Source organism: Neopsephotus bourkii, unplaced genomic scaffold, assembly GCF_033783945.1.
Source record: "Neopsephotus bourkii isolate Nb327-2 ecotype Australia unplaced genomic scaffold, CSIRO-AGI_Nbou_v1 NB_196, whole genome shotgun sequence".
NCBI lineage: Eukaryota > Metazoa > Chordata > Aves > Psittaciformes > Psittacidae > Neopsephotus > Neopsephotus bourkii.
In genome coordinates this window covers 5,293,393-5,318,593 of record NW_026900709.1, presented here as the reverse complement: position 1 = coordinate 5,318,593, position 25,201 = coordinate 5,293,393, and the positions used below count along the sequence as shown (strand labels likewise).

At 38.7% G+C, this 25,201-nt stretch overlaps 2 protein-coding genes across 6 annotated transcripts in view; one reads left to right on the top strand and one right to left on the bottom strand.

The window, feature by feature from the left end:
* Positions 1–298: 298 nt before the first annotated feature.
* On the bottom strand, positions 299–4,240 carry NDUFB3 (NADH:ubiquinone oxidoreductase subunit B3). Of its 2 annotated transcripts, none has more exons than XM_061377335.1 (3): positions 4,003–4,240; positions 2,446–2,593; positions 299–551 (listed from the first exon to the last, which is right to left on the bottom strand). In XM_061377335.1, the coding sequence occupies exons 2-3, from the start codon at positions 2,589–2,591 to the stop codon at positions 395–397; spliced, it is 303 nt and encodes a 100-aa protein (XP_061233319.1). In that variant the 5' UTR covers positions 2,592–2,593; positions 4,003–4,240; the 3' UTR covers positions 299–394. The 2 variants fall into 2 exon arrangements, with proteins under 2 accessions (XP_061233319.1, XP_061233309.1); XM_061377325.1 differs by having other exon boundaries at positions 3,986–4,239.
* Positions 4,241–4,851: 611 nt separating this feature from the next.
* Positions 4,852–25,201, top strand: part of LOC133225299 (hyccin 2) — a 76,408-nt gene continuing 56,058 nt past the window's right edge. For 2 of the 4 annotated variants that reach the window (XM_061377554.1, XM_061377526.1), the window contains exon 1: positions 4,852–4,977. The gene's annotated coding sequence lies outside the window, so the exon portion shown is untranslated. Of the gene's footprint in view, positions 4,978–9,738; positions 9,809–12,788; positions 13,039–25,201 lie in introns of those variants that run through there. The other 2 variants (XM_061377517.1, XM_061377535.1) reach the window with 2 other exon arrangements.

Genomic DNA, 25,201 nt, shown 5'->3' with positions numbered 1-25,201 from the left:
GAAATGACAACTCATTCATTACCACTTACTAGGAAATAATCATCATTAAACCTGTAATTAATATAGTAACAGTTTTTTCTCTTAATAACAACATGCTTCTCAGTTTCATTTAATAGAACATTGGCAGGGCTTTGAAGAGCTGGCCTGATAGTTTGCTCTGTTCTCGAAAGGATGGTACAGAAAATCCAAAAGCGTATGTATGTCTTGGGCTTTTTTCCCCTGACTGAAGTCAGGTAAATTGCTCCAGCAATGTTTTTTGATCCTTTCACAAAAATATAATAAAATCAAAGAAAAATGGTTTTGGCTGTGATAGTCTTTAATATGCATAGTATAAGTACAGAGTGAGATGCATGCTTATATATGTTTCAGCTAATTAAGTTGTCATATTTGATCTTCAGTGATGGCCCCCATTCTTCTTTGGAGGAAACAGAGTATATTCAATGCCAAGAGCGATGACGAAGGCTGCAAATCCCCATTTAAGTCCCCTAGTAAAGACTTCTGTTAAGGTGACAGGTTTTGCAAAGCCACCCATGTATCTCCAGGCTTCATTACTAAAAGAAAAATAAAATCAAAACAGTAAGATTAGTGGAGCCATTGTGATAAACATTAACAAGAATATCTCTGTTCCGGGAGAAAAAAAAAAAGAAAAAAGAAAAGATTAATGTATTTCAACTAGATACACGCTAAGACTGTAACATTTCTATCACTTAAATATCATTTAAGTAACAGGAGTCACCACATGCAAAATACATGTTATTAACTATAACCCTTTATGCATATAATTTGAGACACAAGTAATGCCAGCAAACATCATAATTGTTGTAAGCTCCCCATAATTCTCTTTTTAGTCTTGTCTGAAACAAAATCAGAACCTGCTAGCACAGGCATGGGATGGAATGACTGCAAAGGTTAGTTGCTGTACTAGATAGTATCTAGCATAGTTAATTCTTAAAAGGGACTATTTTTTCCAGTCATAGAAAACATCCTAATGGGAAGGCACTTTCTGTTTTACAACACAACAATGAACTGTATCAGTATTAGAAAAGCCTACTAAAACTAAAAAAAAAAAAAAAAAGTGTATTTGACTACTAAACTACAAAATATTTGAACCTTACACTGTTTTGCCTTACTGTTTTCAACCTATAGTTACTGAAATGTTGGTCACTACTACAACCGACTGTAAGTATTTATGTGTAGCACACCAGTGTAGTCTATAAACACGGTTTGTCTCTCTTGAGTCAAAAGTCCTTAAGAAAAGGAAAAAAAAACATTTGCACAAAAACAAGCAATAAAGTCAGAACCATCATTTCAGAAGATACAGATTTTTTTAAACAAGGGTCAAATATTTATGTTCATAAATAACCCATTGTGCAAATGGCTTCTGTGACTTTGGATGAAGGCTTTCTGGCATGGGAAGTATCTTCTAGATGCTAATACAGGATACTAATTACAGGCTTAGGTTTCCAAATACAACATCTTTCACACAGTTTACACTGTATTGAATATGTCCATTAATGTGCATTTGCTACAAAGGTGGAAAGCTGATCCCCTGTTAATAGGAATTTAATATACCAAAAAAGGGAGCCCTAGAGAGGGTTGCATTTTCAAGACTTCTACTGCGATATTAATAATGCAATCTTCTTCTAGATTACTGAAGTAAATAACTTCATACTTTAATTTCTCCTTTGTTAAGGAAGATTGGCACAATACTTGTCCTATGGAACTGTAATACTACTTTACGTAGAATTTCAAAAGTTCAGGAAGAATCATCTCATGCTTTAGAGTTTGACTTTGTTCCTTATTTCAGCTCTTCACGTAATTGGCTCAATTCCCTTCTTTTACCAGAAAAGCATTAATTAATTTTTTATCTAGGAGGGGCAACAAATATTACACAAACCCTTTTCCGTTTTGCTGCTTTGCAGCAATTTGTGAACTTGGAGGTCTATGCGCTAAAAGTTACATTAATTTACACTAGATATATGATGTTAAACTGTTCATTTTTAAAAAAATGTGAATAAGCCTACAACAATTTTGCCTGAAGCAAAGGAAGAAAAGAGCGCAAGCTAACACTGCTTGCACTCCCACAGAAATACAGGCAACATACATCAACTTCAACAAGATCTGAGCACACAACTTCTTTGCTGAAAAGGTATAGACTTACTCATGTGTGCAAGACCTACTACTACTTACGTGTTTTGGTGGAGGAGGTCATTGTGCCTGTATTATTGTGAAAGATCACAAAGTGCAAGGGTGCCTTGCAAAATGAGGCTCGTGAACGTGATGCAAGGTGTGACCTCCATGCAACAAAGTAAAAAACTTTAGCTGAGGTGCTGACTAATGTATTCTAGACACATTTTCAGTATTTTTAGTAAAGAATAATCTGCAGTGACCCACTCCAGTTGATACTACAACCTGACATTAAAATTCTGAGGCTCTTGCACTTACCGAGCCCATGGATCCCTAAGACCCCGCTTAGCTAGCTGTTCCTGGACCTTCTCTAGTGGAGTACCCTCTATCTTCCATTGCCTGTAGTCAGGGAGTTCCATTTTGCTGTGGCCGTGGCCATGGCCATGTTCATTTCCATGCCCCATACCTACAAGAAAAGATTTTTTTATTTCTTGGACAATATCAGATTACTTTCACAGACCTGTAAAGAACAACACGCTGTACAGGAAAACCAGGGAGGTTACAAGAAGTATTCCAAAGCAACTCACACTGCACACAAAGCATCTTCTGCAGTGTACACAGTGCAGTGCAGAATAGAGAGCTAAGAGACTTTGTTCTGCATTTCAGAAGTTCATGATTAAGCACAATAAAGCAAACTGTGCAGACTTCAATATTACTGTGTTGTAAGTCACCACCACCATTACATTCATGAAGCAGATCTGTAAATTGTCCTTGCCAGAAAAGTGTCAGAAAAATTACTATTTCCAGTGTCTGTGAATGCTTTTTAGCAACACCAGGGCCCATCAAGTTGCAGACTTTCTAGAGTACATCAGAAAGCTCAGAGTTCACTTTGGAAATACCCAGTTTGGGTATGGGAGAGCTATGATCACTAGGCTATGAAGAAAAACATAAGAAAAACAAAGACTTGGCTCCTCAGCTCCTGTTAAGTTGCCTGCAATTTAGTCAAACATCCGTGGCAATAAAGGGCAAGGACATGCACCTTACCAGGCATTTCATGAGGCTGGGAAGTACATGCTTTAGGTATACCTTTGAGAGAACTATGAAAATATTAAGGTTCTTATTAAAAATGTGATCAAGGCAGATGGGAAGGAAAACATTTTCAGTGTGATCATGAAGGACTGTAAGAAAATAATGGCTTTTAAGTCTTTATTTTCACAAAGCACCTGAGACTCTTTGAGTCGGTTTCATTGCCATTTTAACACACACTTGGTAGCAAAGAACAGACTCAGTGTCCTTAATTTTTTGCAAGAATTGATTGTAACGTACTGGTGCAGAGAACACAGCTTTAAAGCCTGTAACTCTTGAAGGCACCAATCGATGGAGACAAACAGCGAGGATTCTCTTGCAGAAGGAAGCCTGAAGACGAGCCCTAATGCAGACATCCCCCGAGAAGCTCCCACCGCATTAAACACCAGACACCACCTGCCAGAAGGCCCCTTTCCACACGGCGGGGGGCAGCTGCGCGCATGCGCACCAGCTGGCACAGGCTGCACTGCAGCACGGGCTGGGCGCCCCTTGCCACCACCACCAGGGCCGAAAGGGCGCCCCGGGATGGGGCGGGGCGGGCGCGCAGGGTGCCAGCGCGGAGGCGTCGTAGCCCGGACGGGGCGGGTGCCCGTGTAACGGCGCCCGGGGAAGGGCCACGGCGGCTGCGCGAAGCCGCTCCGGCTCGGGCGCACAGCCCGGGGCAGCTGACATCGCCGCCATCAGCCCCTCCACTCCCCACACGCACGCACACTCTCGAGGAGGTCAGGGCAGATCCCAGAGGGCGCCCGGGCCCGCCCCCTGCCCCTCTCACCGGCGGGCTCTGGGTACCTGTCCGCTCTATGACCCTCCTTCAGAACGCAGCCGTCACCCGGAAGCGGAAGTCGGAGAGAGGACCGTTCACTACAGGAAGCGTAGCCGGCCACGAGGGTTCCGGGTAGCTTCCGTTCCGTTTCCTCCTGTGTCGTGGAGGAGCAGCGAAGCTGTTGCTCTCCCCTGTGCTGCTGGCAGCTCTCTCGTCGCGGCTCAACGAGGCAGGTCCCGCACAAGAGAGGTGCTCAAGACCTGGGCGAGAGGGGGAGGGAGACAGACATGGAGGAGAGAGCGGCCAATCAGTGCGGGGTTTGTTGGGGGCGGGAGCGGCCCAATGGGCGGGTGTATTGTTGAGTTGCGGGGTTGGCAGTGGCTGGAGGTGGTGGCGGCGGCGGCAGTGGAGGAGAAGAAGAATAAGAAAGAGGAGAAGAAGAAAAAAAAGAGGGTGAGGGAGTTGGTACTTAAGCTGTTGGGGATGGTGTGGTGGTGTTGACGGTGGGCGCTGGGCCTGGGTTGGCACCAGCACCAGGGCTCCCCTCTACCTTGCTTGATCTTCCTTTGCCGTTGCCCTCCGGTCGCTGCCTGCTGCGCAAGTAGGGATGGAAGCCCGCGGGGTCTGTGCGTGCGGGGGCGCGAGCCGCCGTTTCCCCCCCCCCGCGCTCGGCCTCCGCTTTCCCCCTCCCTCTCCCCTCAGGCGGCGGGGGGAGCATACCCGCGCCCGGCGGTTATGTAAGCCCCGGGCCCGCTCACCCCCGGCCCTGACAGCGGAGGGCGGTGGAACGGCGGCGGGGGCCGGGGCAGTGCCCTCCAGCTGCCTGCCTGCCCGTCCGCCCTCGGGGGGCAAGAAGTTTTAGGGAAATCGGAAGTGCTCGCAAGCCCTGGCATCAGGAGCAGGCTTGTGGTTTTCAGTGGATACATCTTAAAAGAGCATCGCGCTTTGTTTCCATAGGAGAAGCAGGGAGACGTCCTGAGATCCTGGGACTGCATTGAAAGGTAAGTGGAAGTTAAGAATTCACTTGAGGGCTCCTTCTTGAACGAGAAGGTCGCTTGGTTCCATTCAGCACCTGTCTCTGGGGAGCTTGGCATTTTGCATGCTGTGCCTATGTAATTGTGAAGTGTCGTTTGCATTGGTATAGGGATAATTCAGTTATTTTTTATCTTCCCCAAGGTTAAGTACACAGACCCTTTCCTCCGAAAAGAAGCTGTTCAAAGTTAACTACTCAGTGACTTAAAAAGGCTGAAATTATTCATCAGTTGCTGATGATTCAATAATGCTGTTTCTTTAGAGCAGAATGCAAACTCTGTTATCTTAATTTCTGATGCTCTTAATAAGGACAAGAATAAACACTATAGATTATACTGGCTGAATTTTAGGGTAGGCTGTCGTGCCCTTTTTTTTTTTAAATATCCTGATGTAAAGCTTCTAGGTTTCAGGGTTTGGGTTTTTTTTATAGGGATACTGGAAATGCATGAGAAGAGTTCCAAAGGGGAATGTCATTATCATGTTATTAACAGTGAAACTGTTCTAAATAGTGTGCCATCTGTTTAATACAGACTCCCTCTGTCTGGTTTCAGCATTGAATGTTTTTTACTGTAAGATAAAGTCTGTAAGATTCAGAGCAGTCTCATCTCTGCAGATGCAGTGTCAGAATGAGAGGAGACACATTTGTTTTTCTGTAATTGGGTGGGGTGGAAATGCAGGACAGCTTTTTATTCATGAGGTGCCTAAATCTCTGTCTTATAAGGGATGAATTTCTCTCAGATACCTCCAAAGTTTTGCCTGTTTCTTAGTGTAGCTGAAAGTTAATGTGTATGTGTTCAAAGTCCAGCGTTGCTGAGGAGTGTATTTTCCTCAGAGAAAAATTTCCAATGACTCATAGACATGCTGGATGCCAGGCACTTTGGTTTTATATTTTGAACGAAAAATACAAAGTCCTGGGTTTGTCTGTGATTTGTTTGTTTGTGTTGTTTTCTTTCTGGAGCTTGGAAGCATGACTTGATTATTTATGCATGAATCCATACTTGACTGGTATTGCTGAGTCTATCAACGTAGTATTCAGTTCTTATCACAGAATATTGACTTTATGTGACCTATTGTGGCTGAGCAGAATTGTAGCAGAGGAGTACACTCAGTAAGATTTGTCTTCAAATATGCTATCATTCTCAAGGTTTAACGAGGTTTTGGGTATCTGTTTACCCCTACCCAAGTAGGTAAAAACTCTTCATAGGAAAAACTGTGTGCAGTTGATAAATTGCTTGAGGTTGCTTAATGTTTTGCTTGTTGAATTTCCCTTTTTTCAGCATGTGCCATACTCTTTTCTTTTAAAAATAAGATTGCAAATATGAAGGATGTGGTGTTTTGGGAATATAGGAACCTTTTTGAACCTGTATCCTCATCAAATAAGTGAGTCTGCATAATTTCAAGGGGGCTGCAATCTGTTTTTGAGAGGAAATTTCACCATAATTGCAGTGTCAGCCTGGAGAAATTAATAAGGAGCTAACATAAAGAAAAGGAATTTTCATCTTGTGTAGAAAATGCTGTATGACCTTTAGGAAGGGAAGGTCATTTGGACTCCCTGTACAAATAATCAGTACTTTTTGTGATTTAGTCAGTTACCTTTTTTTTTTTTTTGGTACTATTTATGGAGGGGACAATTACTGAAAAGATTAAGTGTTCTAGGATATAGTTATGTTAGCAGGTGTCCAGCTATGCTTAGTAATGATTAGCTGAGATTCCTGCTTATGTTTTAGGTTAAAGGAAGATGGCAGGGCTTTCTTTAATAGCTTTCAAAAGCCCATGTTTCCAGAAATTTGTGTTGATATGCATTCTGGATTACACATTGTGAGATACAGTATGAGTTCTGTTCTTCTCTGCCTGTGCATATAACATTCTCTCTAGCACTGAGCTGTATTTAGTGGTATGCTCTTCATGATTGTTTTCTGGAGTAGAGGGCTGTGTGACTGACAGTGACTTGAAGTATTGTCAGTTTTGGGATTGCAAAAAAGGGTTGTGAGGTTTTTTTGTCTTTTTGTGTGTTTGGGTAGGGTTTTATTTGTGTATGTGTGTCTGTGTCTGTGTGGTGTATTGTTGTCATGTATCGTCTCATGTGTCCCCCCCACCCCCCATTTCCTAATATGTATTTGAACCACTTAACCACTCTATCTTTTTTTGCCTGAAATTTCATGTTACTTTCTCTGGATTTGTATTAGTAGTAATTTGTAAGTCATTGGAAGCCTTTTGTCAGTTCAATGAAATGGTCAGTCCTGCTTTAATTACAATAGTGATGAAAAAGATCTTTTAGTCCACTTTTGTTTCTTTGGATGTTTTAAAAAAAACCTATGAAAAGTGGGGAAGCAAATTATTTTCTCTGTTGGCATTAGGGAGCTAAATATTTTGTGGTTCCTATCACAATCTAAAGCTGCTATTTCACCTCTCTTTTGGAAAAGTAATGTGCTGGCGCAACAGTCTTACTTTCTTTCAAAGAACATTCTTCACAAGAGCAGCCATACTGGACTAATCTGCTGCTCTGTCTTGAAGTTTAAAGCTCTGGGATCCTGGTATGTGACAGGACTATCATTTCAAGTTCTGCTTGTCTCCATAGCTAAACAGTGACAGTCAGTGCTTTATTCTTAAGCTTTCTTTCTAGGCAAGCGTGTAGGGTTATGCCTTAGGTCACCTCTCCCAGTCTCAGTGGGGATGATGTTTTGTATAGATTTTTATTCCATGGGTGTACATAATTTTTAAACCCATTTGAGTTGTGTATGAATTTTGCACCTACTGTTGTTTCTGGCACCATACTTACTGTGCTGTGTGAATAAGTCATTCCTCTGTTCAGATTTGAACCTGGTGTGTGAGAGAACTTCATATGATACTCCCTGTTTTTTGTATAAGGAGGGGCAGAAATGTTTGGTTCTTTCCCAGGCAGTTTGATATGAGTTTAGAATCTTTAAAGATCGTGGTAATGTGTTCACTCAAACACTTGTCTGGGTAAGGAAATAATTTTAGGTTCCATTAATTGTCTTTATGCTTATTCCCTTATGTCAAGATACAAACTAGTATCAGGAAGCGAAGCTGGAGGCTTCCCTAGCTGACTCTTCAGGAGGGACATCAGTGCCATAGAAATGGACATTTAAGAAGTACCATAGCTCTTCTGGGGGGAATTGATCTCAGCAGGGACAGTCATCAGTAGTACAGTTTGACTTACTACTTCAGTCAGTTATTGTCATTTGCAAATAGAATTGTGAGAAGTAATTCTTGAGTTACTTAGTGCTGTGTTCCACAGTGTTTACTTTGCAGTTACTTACTTGAAGTAGATAAAATTTTATGCAGAGTTGTGCCCAAGGAAACATTAATGTCTGAGTTGTACAAATTGTTCAGACTTTTCATGTAGGCTGTAAAGGCAACTATAAAAGAGATGATGCCTTTAAAAAAGTTTGCAGGTGTCAGGTACTGTCTGAATGATTTCTTGTTTTATTTTTTCCTGAACCTTTCTTCTGTTGTCTTCTTTGGCAGAAGCAGAGATTTTAAAAAATGGAATTTCAGGATGGTTGAGGTTTAAAGGGACCTCTGGTGATCAAGTAGTTCAGCCTCTTTGCTCACAGCAGAGCCAGGTAGGACAGGTTCCTTGGGACACTGTCCAGTTGGATTTTGAGTATCTCCAAAGCCAGAGACTTCATGACCTCTACGGGTGACTTGTTCCAGTGGTTAAATACCTCATTCTAAATAATTTTCTTCTTGTGTTTAAGTTGAATTTCTTACATTTCAGTATGTGCCCAGATAGGATTCTTTGAGAGTAAGAAAGTGAGTTTGTTTGTATAACTAATGGTAGATAAAATAGTGAGTTGGTTGAATTTGTCTCTCTGCACTTTGGCTTGGATAATTCATGCTTTTAATAAGAAGACTAATAATTTAAAATGTCTTTTAACTTTAGTCACAGGAGAGATTTATGGAGTCACTTATTGCTCTCCTTTTTTTGTGTAGAATTCAGACTTCAGTTTCTAAACTTGAAATATAAGTTCAAGAGGTAAAGGGCACTTCTGATGGAATAAAATATAATTATGGAGTAAAATCATACTGTAAACCACAGTTCTCTTTTGCCAGCAATCCTGCGGAAAAGAGAACATAGAAACCATGATTGGGGGCTGGGTAAAGTAATACACAGATTGCAAGCTGTTCCAACACATGCTGCAGGTTATGAATAATGGTAAAATTTTTGTATTGTAAGGAAAATTGCTGTGTGGCAATTAGTCATTCTTCTGTTAATGTTATATTTTTCTGTCAAATGTTATGAATTTGGGCACAAACTCTTTAATGTTCTGCTTTCCTTGGAGCCAGAGAAGATAGAAATTGTGTGCTACAGATGTTTGTTATGTGACATTTATGTCCATTTATAATGTTTGAAGAAGAATAAATTATGTGGTCATGGATCATATTTGTCTAACAAAAACTTTTAAGCTAATCTGAATATTTTAATTTAGTGCCACTGTAATTTGCATCTCATGTACCCTCATGAAGGATTAGGCTGAACTCCACAGCAACATTACTGTCACCATGAGATACCGTTTTCTCTGAAATCATGTGTTTCTCATACTATGGATTATATTTGAAAATATTAATGAGAGAATCACTTGTAATTACTAATAAAATATTATTAAGGTGGATAACCACAATTCAGATGGTTTTTAAAAAGACAGAACTGTCATTGGCAAGTCACCTTTTTGGTCTTTACTTGATTGTGTTTTGATCTTCTGCAGGCAGTCCAGCTTGCCTCTGCTGCCTACTGCCTATGTCAGATCTGCCACCTTGACCTCCTCATGTGATTCTGTAAGGCACTATGGATTTTATGGCTCAAATTTATTAACTTCCTTTTGTGTGAAAATAAGAAAGCCAGAGACATTTGGAAGGAGATCCCACTAGGGTAGTGAGATAAAACATCAGGTGAATAACAATAGCAAGCAGACTATTTATTAAATTATTTATTTTCTCTCAGTATTGAATAGCATTAGTGGAAAGTTCCCTGGCTGCATAATGCTGTTCAGCATAGGACCTGATGGAGATGGCTGGATCATTTCAAACCTGTTAAAACTCTTCCATGAATTCATTCTTTCTGCATGTTCTGTGGTTGTTTTTTTGTTTTGCTTATTTGTTAGGGTATTTTTGTGGTTTTTTTAGTTTCTTCTTTTTTTCCTACAGAGTAATTAACAACATGTAATTTTATATTGTGTAAGTTTCATAGGTGGTTTGACTAACTGTGAATTCTGCAGTTCAGAAATGCTAACTCTGTTGTTGTGTGTAATCTCCATAATTTAGCTAATCTTACAATGTTTTTATTTTACTTACTGTGATTTTTCAGAAAACTGAATTAGTTAGGTCTGTTAGAATACAGATTGTCTGTGTGATGTATGGTTCATGAGTTCTTTAAATAGTTACACCTTTTCCTCTGAATTATATTTAAGCGAAATGTGTGACATGGACATTGTGAAGGCTACGTGACTGGTTTGCTGATTCATACATGGCAATATTGATAATTCTGGGATCTTTTTATATTTTCATTCTCTACATTTAGTAGTTTATGAACTTTGAAATGTCATTACATGTAGGGTCTTCTTCCCCTCTTTTGCCATGCCTTCAACCGTATTTGGGCTGAGGGAATTACTCTACATCTACATCTATCTGGAAATACAGTGAGACAGTTTAAAAGAATGATCTTATTTTTCATGGCCATTCAGCTGAGAAGATACTGGGTTGGGAGATAATGAAGTAAGATATGTGTAAAATCTGCTTGAGTGTTCTTTGGTGGTTGTTTCCTCCCTCTTGGCTTCATTTATTTCCTTTTTATTCAAATAATATTCTATGATAATATGGTTATTTCTGATATTTGTCACCATATTTCTGAGAATTCTGGTGTCTGTTTCTTCTTTCCATCTCCTCTTCTTATTTTCTGCTACGTCCTTTCTGTCTCCTTTAGGTTTATGAATATCTTGAGCTTTAGGAGAGGCTGGAGAGCAACCCCTCTGCATGCCTCACTGTGTTCTAATAGGGCCACAAGGTAGAAAATGTGCTTTAGAAAAAAAAATCTGAAGCTCATTATAGTTATTTCAGCAACTTTCCTGAATACCCTAAGCACCAGATTTTGAAGATTTGTCTTAAATAGGATACTTCCTGCATGTGACAACAAATTAGCTAGAAATTCTTATTTGTTTTTCAAATACTTTTTAAACATGAACTTTGTGAAAATCTTGATACCTTACGACCAGTGTAAGCAACACTGGTAGTTTCACCACCTGCTTTAGACAATGTGGTAGCAACATCATAATGGCTGAACACAGAAGGGTCAATAACCTTTTAGCTGAGACGTGTTTCAGAAGGAAGGAGGCTTTTATGTAAAGTTAGTTATGAAGGGTATGGAGTGACAAATTTAGCAAGCAACCTAGTGTGTTCCATCAGAGTAGGGCAAAGAAGAAAAATCTAAATGCTCAACTTTTGAGTTTTAATATTGCTTTATTACTCCAGGTTAGGAACATACTTTTTTTTTTTTTTTTTAATAGTATATGTTGCTTCTGCATATGACTGCTGTTGCCCATGCTTTATGGTTGAAAACACACATGCAGTTAAAAGTAGTAATTTACAAGAAAGCCCCCTGCTTAGAATGGTGGTTGTACTGATCTTCATTACCCGTACATAACTTAATGTAAGATGTGAGATAACTTGATAGGTGTGGATACCCACTCTCCAAATTTTACAAATGAAAATTCTTCATGCTTCTGGCACAGTTGAAGTCAAGTTGTATTTACTTCTTCAAAATTAAGGTTAAAATGTGATTTTTTTATTTTTTATTTTTTTTTCCCAGGCTTCCTCTGTGAACATGTTGCTTTGCTGAAAGATGTAAAACTGAACTTAGCAGATATAGCTAATGCATGTGTTTATAGTTGGAACCTAGTCTTGATAGTCTTTGTACAACAGTGGTAGTATAAGAGTAAGAGGGGGTGGTAATATATTTTCAGAATCTTAATATTTTAGTAACAGCAGCGAGATAGATGAGTGGTTGAAGTCCATTTACTGTAATGAACTTACACAAGTAGTGATTGAGGAGTTTGTTAAGTAGCAGTAAGGTGCCCTTTTACATAGATACGTAAGGCATGCTGGCGAGGGATTTATCCTAGCAAAAGCTCATATTTCTCAGTGTGTAACAGTAGAGAACTTTCCATTGCTTTTTTTAAAGATGTTCAGTTGAGCTCAAGAGCATAGAGACGTGAGCTAAATATGGACTCAGAGGAGAGCAGGGGGGGTTTAGATGTGGAATGGAAAAATGACTAGTTCCTTATGTGCATGTATTTTTTTTTTCCCCCTAAGCTGCTTGTTTCTTGTTCTTAGCATAGAATAGGCTTTAGACAAAATTGCTGAGCTTCCAGAGCTGCTTCTCAATTAAGTGCGTGTCTGTTCTGTTTGATAATTATGTAACTGACAAACCACAATACCTCATGGTCTCTCTTCAGTGTTGCATCTGTGCAATAGTTTCAGATAGTAATATCCCTATGTTTCTAGAAGCCACAAATTTCTAGAAGTTATTAAACCATATTTGTGGTAATTTCTTAGGAAGATTGCCAGAAAGAGGTGCTGATTTTGTCAGACTTCACTTGAGCCATTCTAATAGCTTAATTCATGTTAATGAACTGCAGCAGATTGCAGTGCAAATCTTACGATGTCAAAGTAGCGAAGTCTCTTAAACAGTTAAGTATGGAAATACAAGTAGGGATGGGAATTCTAGGCTGGAGAATGAATGTAGAAGAGAAATACCTAAATTACAGAACTAATTTAAGCTAAGCATTCATAAGCTGCATTTCTGTGTTGTTTATTTTCATAGACATTGTTTGACAGCAACCCTTCCTTTAAATCATTGCTGTCACATGCATTTCATGATTCTCCAGTGAACAGGATGGCTACTAGCAGGCTGCTACCTTTTCCGTTTGCTTAAGTCTGTGCATATGCCAAGGCTTGCTTCATGTGCTGTGACTCTTCAACTTTGCCTTCACCCAGGTTAATGTAAATACCAGGTGAGTTTGAGAAGTCTGCTTATCTGTGGAGTAAGAGAACTTCCTAGGTTGCTTTTTGTTTGTCTTGGGAGAGAAGGAGAGAACAAGAATTTTGTCTCTCCTCTCCATAACAAGTGTTTGAATTTTGAAGCAATGAATGAAAAAAAAAAACAAAAAAAAAAAGTAAAATTGACCTGACTGTTTGTCCACCGTTTTGCTGGAATGTGAAGAGTTTAGGCATGGCCTTTTGGCCTTGAGTCTCCAAAGGGCCAGTTGCAGAAATAACTGAGATGACCTTTTGCGTGTTCAGGTGTTAATTGTGTTATGAATTGTAGTGAGAATAACTGCTGCCATCGCAGGATGCGTACCTTTTCTGCATCAGTGGTGAAAATACATAAACAGTCATTCTTTGTATATACTGAAAAGAAACTGTTGGATTGTTACAGTCGCTTCAGCCATAGAAAAGTATTTTTGAGGCATCTGAATATTTAAATCATTCAGATGGCAGTTGTGTAATAGACACGTATCTTATGCTCCAGGAATTACTGCACTAAACTCTTTGAAAAAATGTGTATTTTCCTTTTTTTTTTCCTTTGTATAGCTTAAATCCTTTCAGTTAGCTACAACTGTACTATGGCTTTTAGTAGTTAATGTTTGCGCTTAATATGGCAAAACTGAAGCTACAGTGCTATTTTATTCTTTTAATTGAAATTAAAATGTTAGCATCTTCTGTCTAGTTTTTAAATCGCCAAGTTTGCTCAAACTGAAACTCTGGATTTTTTAGTAAAATTGTTGGAGATGCTCTAGTAGAGTCCATAATAATGCTTACACAATAACTTTGTAATTTTACCTTCTCCCCCTAGCTACTTCAGTATTTAAATTGATTGAAGTTCATGCTGCTAAGGCAGAAAAGTAAATGTACAACAGTGGGATTTCACATTCGTTGTGCACAAAGTTGCACTCAGGTTAAAGTAAGTGGATGGATTTCAGACTGAGTTAGGGGTCAGTGGCTGGTATACTAATTGGCATTGATGCTTCTGAAATTGTGTAATCAACTATTTTACTGATTGTCACAGGGTGTTTTGTGTGTGTGTGTCCCTTTACTTTAGTTGGCAATGTATAATTAACCAAGTGTTCAAAGGTTGTTTTTGTTTTTGTTGTTTTTTTTATTTCCACTGTGCCTCATTTTCTCAGACATGCAGATACTGGTCTGTGCTAAAGACAGGACACCAGGCTCAATGTAAGAAAGGAGAAGAATGTTCAAGGAAATTTAGGTCAAGAGCAGGGTGCCTGTAGATGTAAATTTAATCTAATAAATGCAGAAAGCTTTAAAATAATCTGTTGTTCAACAGGGCTGGTTTTATTTGGCTTTTCCTAGCTGTTAGGAAAGAGTTTCTTCAGTGTGGCTGCTTGTCATTTTTCTGAAATGTTTTGTAAGGATTTTACCACATTTGGCTCGTGAGCATATGTGAGGGTGTGGTAGTGGTCAACTGCTCTTTTCTACTAATAATACTGCCATGGATTGTAATGTACCAGAGACTGTATTTGATAACTTACTTTGTTAATAAATTTTTGGTCTTTGAGAGAGAGGAGGAACAAATCTTAGATGGACATAAACATGCTAATTAGGAAACCTTAATCACTATTTAATAAGTTTTAAGCTGTACCAAGTTTTTGAAGTATTTCAAATTCATGTTCCAATGAGTAGTTTTTGATAGATAAAATGTTTTTTTTTTCTACATGTACTGGCTTTATGCAAAATGCCATTGATAGCTATAGCTATTTCTATGAACTATTTGGGCATTCTGCTTTAGTAATGTGTGCTGGATTTATACTAAATGCAAAGCATTTAGTAATGCTTTTAATGGATTGTGATGTCTCTGTGAATGTAGACTTTACCTTTCTGAAATGCATAATGTTGCTGTAAATAAATTCTGCATGTTTATTCATATGCACCCCACCTATGGAAAAAAAGTTTTTATTAGCGTTTACTTTTTTATTGCAGGAGAATGTTTGAAGTTACAATCCTATTTCTTGGTTTCAATTATTTAAATGTAGCAGCAATTTTGTTTCCTAATCAGTTCTAAAGTATTGTTGCAAATGTCCTTTCTGTGTGCCAACTGGGTAGCTGACAGATGAGACAAAAGCAAGCATGAAACTCCTGCTGCTCACTGACAAGGGATAATTATTACATAATCATCTTAATTTGCAAACATGTACATAATTGCCAGTACCAGGGTGTTAGGTCTGGATTTGTATTTTGTTCAGAACCGTTTTCTCACATACTGAAGTAGTCTCATGTGGACTGTATAGGCTGGTTTTAGGTTAGTGGGGTTTTGTTGCTGTGGTCTTGGGTTAGGTGGGTTGTTCTTCTTTGCTTGTTTGTTTTTTGTTTTGGCTTTATACCTGATGAACCCTACTTTTTGAGAAGTTACTTAATGCTCTCTCTGCAGATTCACTGTCTGCATTCCAGTAACTTCAGTAGTTCTAAACCTTCTATCTAAGTTGCCCTTGAAAGGCTGCACTTGTTTTGTGAAGCATGCTGCATGAAGGATGTTAGATGAGTGTATTTCTTACAACAAAATTGTGTAATCTAAGAATTTCAGGGGTCTGGTTCTTGAGCTTTGATAAATGCTGATGCTTTCTGTCAGCACAGTTGTGTAGGGAAGCAGAAAAGTGACACTTAACAGGCTGTTTAATTATACTCAGGCTTTGATTAAAAATGTTTGATGGTGTAGTTAAAGAGAATGAACTGATTTTCCTGTATTACCAATATAATTAATGAAGTACAAGATTACACATGTTACATAGTTGAGCAGTGACACTTTCCTGTAAAAGGATAAAGAAACTGTTCATTTAGTATATTTCATGTGGGTGTATTTCTGTTTGAAGTAGATGTAATATATAAAATCTGCTGAGGAAGATTAATGTTGCAAAAAGCAGTATAGCTCCTTGATATGGTTGCATATAAGGCCATCTCCAGTCTTTTTCCAAAGGTAAATTTCATTAGGAGACTTGAGAGAAGAAAAACCACTTTCCTGCCAACTGCTTTTGAAATTTGTTTTTTAGCAGGAAAACTATTTAGTATTATAAATAAAACCCCAGAGTTCTCTGTGTATGGGTGAGGTTATGTAAAAATGGCTGAAGTTTAGAACATTGAGTCCTCAGTAAGAATTTCTGCTATTGTTTTGTTTGAGTGCAAGAAAATATGTTTGAAAACCCAAAACATTTTAAAATTGGCCGTGTACAAATAAATTCCATTCCTCCCTCCACACCAAATGAACTTGAGGAATGGTACCCATGAAGCAGTGTTCAAGGCCAGGTTGGACGAGGCCTTGGGTAATACGGTTTAGAGAGAGGTGTCCCTGCCCATGGCAGGGGGGTTGAAACTTGATGATCTTAAGGTCCTTTCCAACCCTAACTATTCTATGATTCTGTGATTTTCAATGCCTGTTAAATCTGTAATTTTTTGTACTCTTGAAACACTTATGCATCCTGAATGTACATTAGGGCAGTATTTGACAAAAAACTAAATTTTGTTCAGGCTATATGAGTAGAAAATATGCATGAAAATTGTAGTATGCATCTAATATCTTGCTCTTGGTCTGGTTTCCGCAGTGTTAGGGAGGGAGAAATAGGGCTGTGCATTTCAATCATAAAATATTAGAATAGTTAGGGTTGGAAAGGACCTTAAGATCATTGAGTTCCAACCCACCTGCCATGGGCAGGGAAACCTCGCTCTAAACCATATCACCCAAGGCCTCGTCCAACCTGGCCTTGAACACTGCCAGGGATGGGGCATTCCCAACTTCCTTGGGCAACCTATTCCAGTGCCTCACCACCCTTACAGTAAGGAATTCCCTCCTTATATCCAGTCTAAACTTCCCCTGTTTATGTTTGAACCCATTACCCCTTGTCCTGTTCCTACAGTCCCTAATGAAGAGACCTTCCCTAGCATCCGTATAGGCTCTCTTCAGATACTGGGAGGCTGCTCTGAAGTCTCCACGCAGCTTTCTCCAGGCTGAACAGCCCCAACTTTCTCAGCCGATCTTCATACGCGAGGTGCTCCAGTCCCCTGATCATCCTCGTGGCCCTCCTCTGTAATTGTTCCAACAGATCCATGTCCTTTTTATGTTGAGGACACCAGAACTGCACACAGTACTCCAAGTGAGGTCTCACAAGAGCAGAGTAAAGGGGTAGGATCACCTCTTTGGACCTGCTGGTCATGCTCCTTTTGATGAAGCCCAGGATACGGTTGGCTTTCTGGGCTGCAAGCGCACACTGCCAGCTCATGTTCATTTTCTCATTGATGAGCACCCCCATGTCCTTCTCCACAGGGCTGCTCTGAATCTATTCTTTGCCCAACCTATAGCTGTGCCTGGGATTGCTCTGACCCAGGTGTAGGACCTTGCACTTGTCATGGTTAAACTTTAAATTTCAATTGAGGTCATCAAGTCTATACCTGTGGAAGGCTGCTTTTTTGTGGGTTGTGGTGTTTTGTTTTGGGTTTTTTTTTTGGTGTGTTTTGTTTGTTTGCATGTGGATTTTTTTTAATACTTTCATTTTTTAATACTGATCTGTATCTTACATAAATGAAAAGTATTGTGGAAAGTGTTACCTAACAGGGTGCATAAAATGTTCTTTTAAGTCTTTTGTGATGGGTTTGCGTTATGTTCCTAAGCAAAGTTTTGTACCAGAAATAAGACTTTAAGTTTCAGATTAAAAAACACCACAAAACACAAACACCCTCCTCATCCAATTTGGTACTAATTTAGTGCTCTTCACTATTTAAAAAATATATAAAAAAATTTGCTTCACAGTAAAATATTAATTAGTCCTTCCTTACAACTGGTGAGTCTATTCTGTTCTAATATTGTTTTAACAGTAGAAGAGTAATGACTCTGTAAACAATATGCATTGTGTTTAACTATTCAACAGTGAAGATTAATTATTAAACTCATACCAAGACAAAAGGGAAGACTGGTGTAGTTGTTGCACTTGTTTACGTTTACTACTGTTTTAATTCTCATACAGTTATTTCACAAAAAGGTATCATACTTCCATGTCATAGGCCAGAGAATGCCAATTATTGTAAGCTGAGTTTTGGCATATCATGAGGGCTTCTAATAAGGTGATTAAAAAAGTTTGCACTTTCTGTAGAAGCATTTTCTTTGCCTGTTTGCTGTGAAAAGGAGGGAGTCCAACAAGGGCCATGTAATTTTGTCATCTGGAGGAATCCTAGTGAAATTAGAAGGTTTGGTCATGAGCATCAATTTTTATACCACAGTCACCTTAATCAGTTGGGTCAACTGTGGACAGTGGATGTGAAAATAGCATTCAATGGATTGTTTTGTACAGACATAAAATGGTCAGAAATATGCTTCATTTCTTATGCGTAGAAGTACTGATTTACAATGCAAAATAAAACTGGGTTTCATTTTGTGAGATTGTTCTTTGCAGTTTTAACTATTTTCTAACTTTCAGAAAACAAGTGTGAGATTGAAAATGACCGACACCGAAATAATGCTGATGTATGAAATGGAAAAAGAAAAGTTGTTTCCTGTGAAGTAACAATTGGAAATAGAATTTATTTTATCCTTGAAACCCATGCATCTTACATGTGAATGATTAATCTGAGTGACATGTATGAAGTTTATGGCATTGTGCAATAAAAGGAATACTTTGTAATGCTCATGGATCTTTAACTCTGGAAGTTTATATTGGAACTTCCTATTCGTACTGTATCATTTTAAAAAATCAGTAACATGACACTTTTATCTGTAATTGAAGTAAATTCAGATAAATTTGAAGATTCCACTCATTTAAGAATTTGTGGATGTTTAAGTGTATTGGTGGGGGGAAATCAGTCACCTCAGCTTTGTTTCCTTTGTAGAGCTGAAAGCTTTACCATCTGGAAGCTGGGAAAATTAGAATGAGGGATTTTGTTACTTTCAGCAGAGAATCCTGTAGGTTAGATCTCTTTGGGAATATTTAGGGTAGAAGAAAGGAGGTTATGTAAATAAATTAATGAACATGTAGCCTAAATGCCAGTTTGTGTGAATTACAGTTGGTAGCAGATACTGCACTGAGAAATATGTATTGGTATTTTATTAGTCTGGAATTGATAGAGGACTTCACTTTTCATGTCTATTTTCATAACATAAGACATTTATTTCTATCAAGTGATGGTTTTACAGCTCAGATACGGGAAGCTGCTTATAATCTAGAGTTTGTATTCCTGGAATAATTTCTGCAAGCATTTCTTCCCTTTGCAGGCAAGAGTGATCTTTCTCAGTGTGTTTCTAGCCCTGTTCTACAGTGTGTGTTGAGGGGGCTTTGGTGGTGTGGGTTTTTCTGTTGATTTATTTTGTTTTGTGTTTGAGTTTTGTTTTGTTCCCACAGAAATTCTGTTTCAAGATTTCTCCTAGGTCGTGATTGTTCATTTTTAGTACTTAGCACTGTGTGTCCCTTAACTGCGGTTCTCAAAGTGTTAGTTTGTGGTTAGATTTTTCTACCCCCCCCTCCCCCTTCCATTTTTACTATGCGTTTTCTATCTTTAGTTAAGTGTTTCTAGATTTGATTTACTTCATGAACCAAAACTGTGAACCAAGAAGGTGTTTGGGAGCGGTAGGGTTACACGGAAAGTAATTTGCATGGAAATGTTTTCATAAGTAAAGAAATTCATGAGCTGCAGACAAACTAGCATAGGAAGAATTATTGCATATGAACAGATGCAAAGGGAGGATAGGGCTGTATTGTTTAGTGTAGGATGGCTTATCACACAGGATCCTGACAAGAGAATGTTTTAGGTTTAGTGTAGGATGACTACATGAAGTTGTTTCTAAGGAAACTGGTGCTGAGAGAATAAGGTAACATTTCTATGACTAACCTATGTGTCTGTATGTGTGTACATATATAAGTGTGTTTGGTCTCTATAATAGGATAATTGACAAGTGTCTTGCTGTATTTAAGGCTGCAGGATAATTTCTTTATTATGATTTCCCAAATCCTGTAAGTAAAGTAGAGGAGTGCTTTCCTCATACACAGAAGATAGATGTCTCCTTCCACATTCTTGATTATCTTAACTCTTCCCTTTTCTGCTTTATTCATTGCATGAACTCCTAAGAGGGGACTTAGCTACAAGTGTACAATTGGTTTTATTCAGGTTCTTAGACTGGGATGCAAACAGGACTTAAATTTTTCTCTAGAGTCACCTGACTTCTGTAGCTTTCTACAACTACTCTGTACAGTACAATGTAAACATCAGCTTTAAAATTATTTTTAAATCTCTTTATGAAAGTGTTTCTTTTCAGTGTTGTTTCTTCAGTCACATTGCCCTGTTTGTCTTCAGCAATTTTGTACCTGCGAAGCACAGTTTCACTGTAGTAATTGTAGAAAGATAGAAGGTTTGACAGCTGAGCTTTCTGGTGCTTGAAAAGGCACAGAAGGTAATCTAGGGTTCAAAATTACTTACAGGAGACTTTTTGGAACAGATGGGTTGTCTTTTTACCCCCTTTTTTCTCCCAGCAGCTGATAAAGATGTAACCTTTTTGGTCAGAAATGGAGCTCGCTGTGCAAGTATGGTACAGTGAAGGTTTACAGAAATATTATCAATCATCTTTGACTTCAGTGTGGTAAGGCTTTCTCACATAGTTTTCACATGACTTTGTTGCTGATACCCAAAAAAGTTTTTTTTGGGCTGATTATTACTAGTGAGTCAGAGTTGGCTGGGAAGAAATGTCTTATCCAAGTTGTTTTGCGTGACTAAGGCTTTTCTAATGAGGCTGGCAACTAAATCCCACATATAGAATATGTCAGCGTTTATATTTTAAAGTTGGAATGCGTGTCTGTCTGCTTAAGCTTGCAAATAAATTACCTAAGAGCTGGAGTTGGAAGAGAGCTCTCTTTTTATTAAAGAGAGTGCTTGAGCTGATGATTGAAATTAATAACTGTTCAGGTGTTTCGTTTCTTCTTTTGTCAGCTTTGTACCTTGCAGAAGTTTGTTTCTCTATGCTGTGGAGCTGTATGACCATGAGAGTTCTGGCAGAATGCTTGTATGTGTTTCTAGCACCAAGTTGCAGTTGTAGTTCAGATTATTATTTTTTAAAATATTTATTTATTTGTAATGTCTTTACCAAAATGTCAGCTTATATAATTGTTTATCAAGTCTGATTGTGGTAGAATAGTATGTTTATATAAATGGATAGAAGGGATATGTTTATTTTAATAAATATATAATATAATAAATCGTACTTTTAAGTAAGTACAAGAGGTAATCTATGAAAATCAAATATTCCTGAGGCTGATCTTACTTTCTCTTGGCATCAGATTAGCCTAGGAGTCAACCACTTCTCCATTGTGGAAATCAGACCATACCTTGGCTGTTTAATATGTAGTCTAGTATGTAGCTTGACAGTAGCCAGATGAAGCTGTATCTGCCTATATACTGAGCGATTAGGGAGGGATATACTTCTAGGAGAAGCTTTTTGTAAGGCATGTTAATTAAGTGCTAGTTTACGCCAGTAAGTTTTGTCAGTTTTCTTGTTCTACAGAAGAAGGAACTGTGTAAAACATGTTTTATCTAGAACTATATTTATCTAGAATACAGTCCTTTTTTTCACTCATGGTATTTTATGATAATGAATTCTATTCTCAGTATGAGAAACAGTATACTCTTGGCAGTCTTAAAGTTTCTACCTTGCTACATTTAAATGTTTTATTTTGTATTACTGTGTTACCAAAAAATCCATTCTACCTTATCTACCACTTAATTACGTGTCCTAAGACACGGAGTTTTGGTTTTGGTTTTGCTTTTTTCTTTGAATTTTTAAAATTATTCCCATGTTCAGTTTAGAAGTTGTTTTTCATTATCTTTGTCATTAACTACCTTTTAACCGCTTTTCTACCTTATACTTTTTGGTTTTAGGTTGCTTGAATCAAATATAGGCCAGTATTTCAAGTAAGAGCATGTTACCAGTTTTGTGTATTCTACTAAAATGTTTTCAGATTTACTTTGTACTTCTGTGTGGTCAAATGTCTTTGTTTCTTTTCTGGATGCTGACACCTTCCTGAGCAGATGTTGTTATTAAGTTGCTGAATGTAATACCCAGCCTTTTTCCATTCCGTCTTTTAAACCTCTGCACTAGAGAATAGCTCATCAACAAAAATTAAAATTGAGGGGGGGGTTTGCTCTTGTTTGTGTGTTTGCTTGTTTGTTCATCTGTGTTTGGAAGCAAGTTGTGTGGGTTCCTTTCTCCATTTGTCTTGTTTAAGTGTGTGGGTGGTGGGGAAGAATGTTTCCTATGTAGTTCTGACCACCTTGTCATGTTGTCTTTCCCAGAGTATTAATTACATTAAACAAAGGTGTTTTTCTTACTGAAATATGAACATTCTGGATCAAAGGATTGAATGTAAATTTAGTTCAGAGTAAGGACGCACAACAGTCCCATTGCACGCAATGCTACAGGCTTGGGAAGAGCAGCTGGAAAGCTGCTCTTCAGTGAAGGAACTGGGGGTGTGCTGACTGAGGGCTGTTGAACATGAGCCAGCTTGTGCCCATGCAGCCAAGGCTAGCAGCATCCTGGTCTGTATCAGTAATGGTGTGGCCAGAGGGACTGAGGAAGTGATTGTCCCCCTATACTCAGCAGTGATGAAGCTGCATCTTAAATACTCCATTCAGGTTGGCCTGTCACTACAAGAGACATTGAGATGCTCAAGCGTGCCCAGAGAAGGGCAACAAAGATGACAAAGGGCCTAGAGCACAGGTCTTGTGGGGAGTGGCTGAGGGAACTGGGGTTGTTTACTTTGGAGAAAGGAAGGCTCAGGGGAGGGGAACTGCCTACAACTACTTCAAAGGAGGTTGTAGTAAGGTGGATATTGGTCTCTTCTCCCAAGTAACAAGTGATAGGACAAGAGGAAATGGCCTGCAGTTGCTCCAGGGACGGTTTAGATTGGGTATTATGAAAAATTTCTTCCTCAAAAGGTTTGTCAAGCTTTGGAACAGGCTGCCCAGGGAAGTGGTTGAGTCATCAACCCTGAAGGTATTTAAGAGACCTGTAGATGTGGCACTTAGGGATATGTGCTTATGGTGGACTTGGCAGTGTTAGGTTAATTATTGGAGTCAGTGCTTGCCTTTTTCAACCTCACTGATTGATTCTATGATTTGTGCGCATAGCATGAGCTAGGAGAGTGCTTTTGCTTGCTAAGATTCTGTTTAGATTTCAGCTGTAATTTGCAAATGCATAATGCAAGGCTGACTTCCTTTGCGAACAGTATTGTAGCTTTAAGTGTGAAGATTCCAGGTCCAATGATTTAACAGCCTTATGTCTTACATTCTGCCACTTTATACCAAATAAATAAGTTCAGGTAAAAACTTTTAAATTATAGTTTTCAATGCCTTTTGAGGGAAGCTTTTCAATAATTGAATTTTATATTTGATTTTAATATTGAGTGACTGTTTCCACCTGAAAAATGCTTTCGCATGAATTTGAACTTGTTTACTCGTTCGGTGTTTAAGGGATCAAACTTGTTTGCTCGTTCGGTGTTTAAGGATTATTACTGTTTCTGATAACTAAATTTCTGCTTAGATATTACGAGTCCTACATATTGTAAGAATTTTTGAGCCATAGTAGGAAAAAATCTAAGCTTTTAAAAAATAAACATGAGAAATCTTATATTCCCTGCGTTTTGTTTGCTTTGGGAGAGACAGGAACACTATGGAAATGAAACCTAGTACTCTTAGTTCAGGTGGCTTCTACTTTGAATAAATATGCACAGTATTTAATGCAGCTAACCAGTTTATTTTAGAGACACGTGGTGCTTGATTTTTTTGTGTCCCCTACCTCCTCCCCGCTCAAAGCACAGTAAACCAGGGAGTGAATGTAAGCACAAGGTGTGCTTTACAGATGCTCATGTGAGAATCCTAGAGTACAGTGGCAGAATGGGGCAGCACTTGGAGGGTGTGCACAGTCACTGGGCACTGTGCTAAGATGCTCACTGTGCCTTTGTTAAATGTTCATGTGGAGGATCAGTGCAGGTAGTGTGCTGTGTATCTATGACCTGACTATCTTGAGTGTTTGTGCAAGTACTCTAAAAATGTTTTTAATATCCAGGCAGATGATATGAAAGGGAGAGATGGTTTGTCCTGAAACAGAACTGGTAGGGTAATCCTAGCTGGAATAGGTGTGGACTATATTTGTATTGATACAGCAGAACTATCTGCCTGTATCCTTTTTAAGCCACATGAGCAAAGCAAGCTTTAACATCTGCAAAAGTCTTCCAAGAAGGCTGCAAATACATAGTAATGAATAGGTTGTATTTATAATTTTTTTTCTATAAATGTGGTGCAAGACTGACACATAGATAAGGTGCTTTTCCTCCTCGAATATAGTTCATATTATTGGTCTTTAATGTACACTTCATCAAAAGCATTCTGTAAGCATCAAAAAAACTGGCTGTATTTATAGGAGCAGCCACACAAAGCTGCATGTGGAAGTGAGCCATTGACTCAAAATGGGTAGATTGTACAGTAGGGGTGGCCCAATACACTTCTACAATAGATAAAGCTCTTTTCTCCATTCTCCTAACAAAAAGCACTATGCAGTGTCCTTCAGAGATGAACAAGCACCAGATTCCTGTGGAGGTTGCCCTGTATTCTAATCCTTTGCATACTTTGGAGGTTATCACATATAACGTTAAAAATTCTTCCGCTTTTCCAAAGTAGAACTGTTAAAATCTTACTGTATCACATGTAAGAAGACACTGTGCTTTCAGTTTTGTTTCTGACTTTGATCTTAAAGTGTATAGAATAAGCTCTGTGCTTCATCAGTTATTCTCAAGGTGTTGATTTCCTAGGCAGCAGGTATAGCTTTGGTTCTGAATCTCTCTCACTGGAAGAAGTTCCCAAATGGGTTTGCTTGAAAGTCAGTGCATGGCACAGACATTGAGAGAGAATTATGTGCATTACTGGGGAGGGTCAACTTTTCCTTTTTCATGGTTGCCAGTCACTAGATGGGCTTAACTATGATACCAGACTGCACTCAAATTGCAGTACAGGTTCAGTTTTTAACCTGATGTGAGTTGAATTGACAGGCAGCTGTATGTGGACTTTTTCTAAGGCTTAGTAGACTTCTGCAGGAGGGGTTAATTTCTTAAGTAGATTAGATGTTACGCTATTACGATGCTT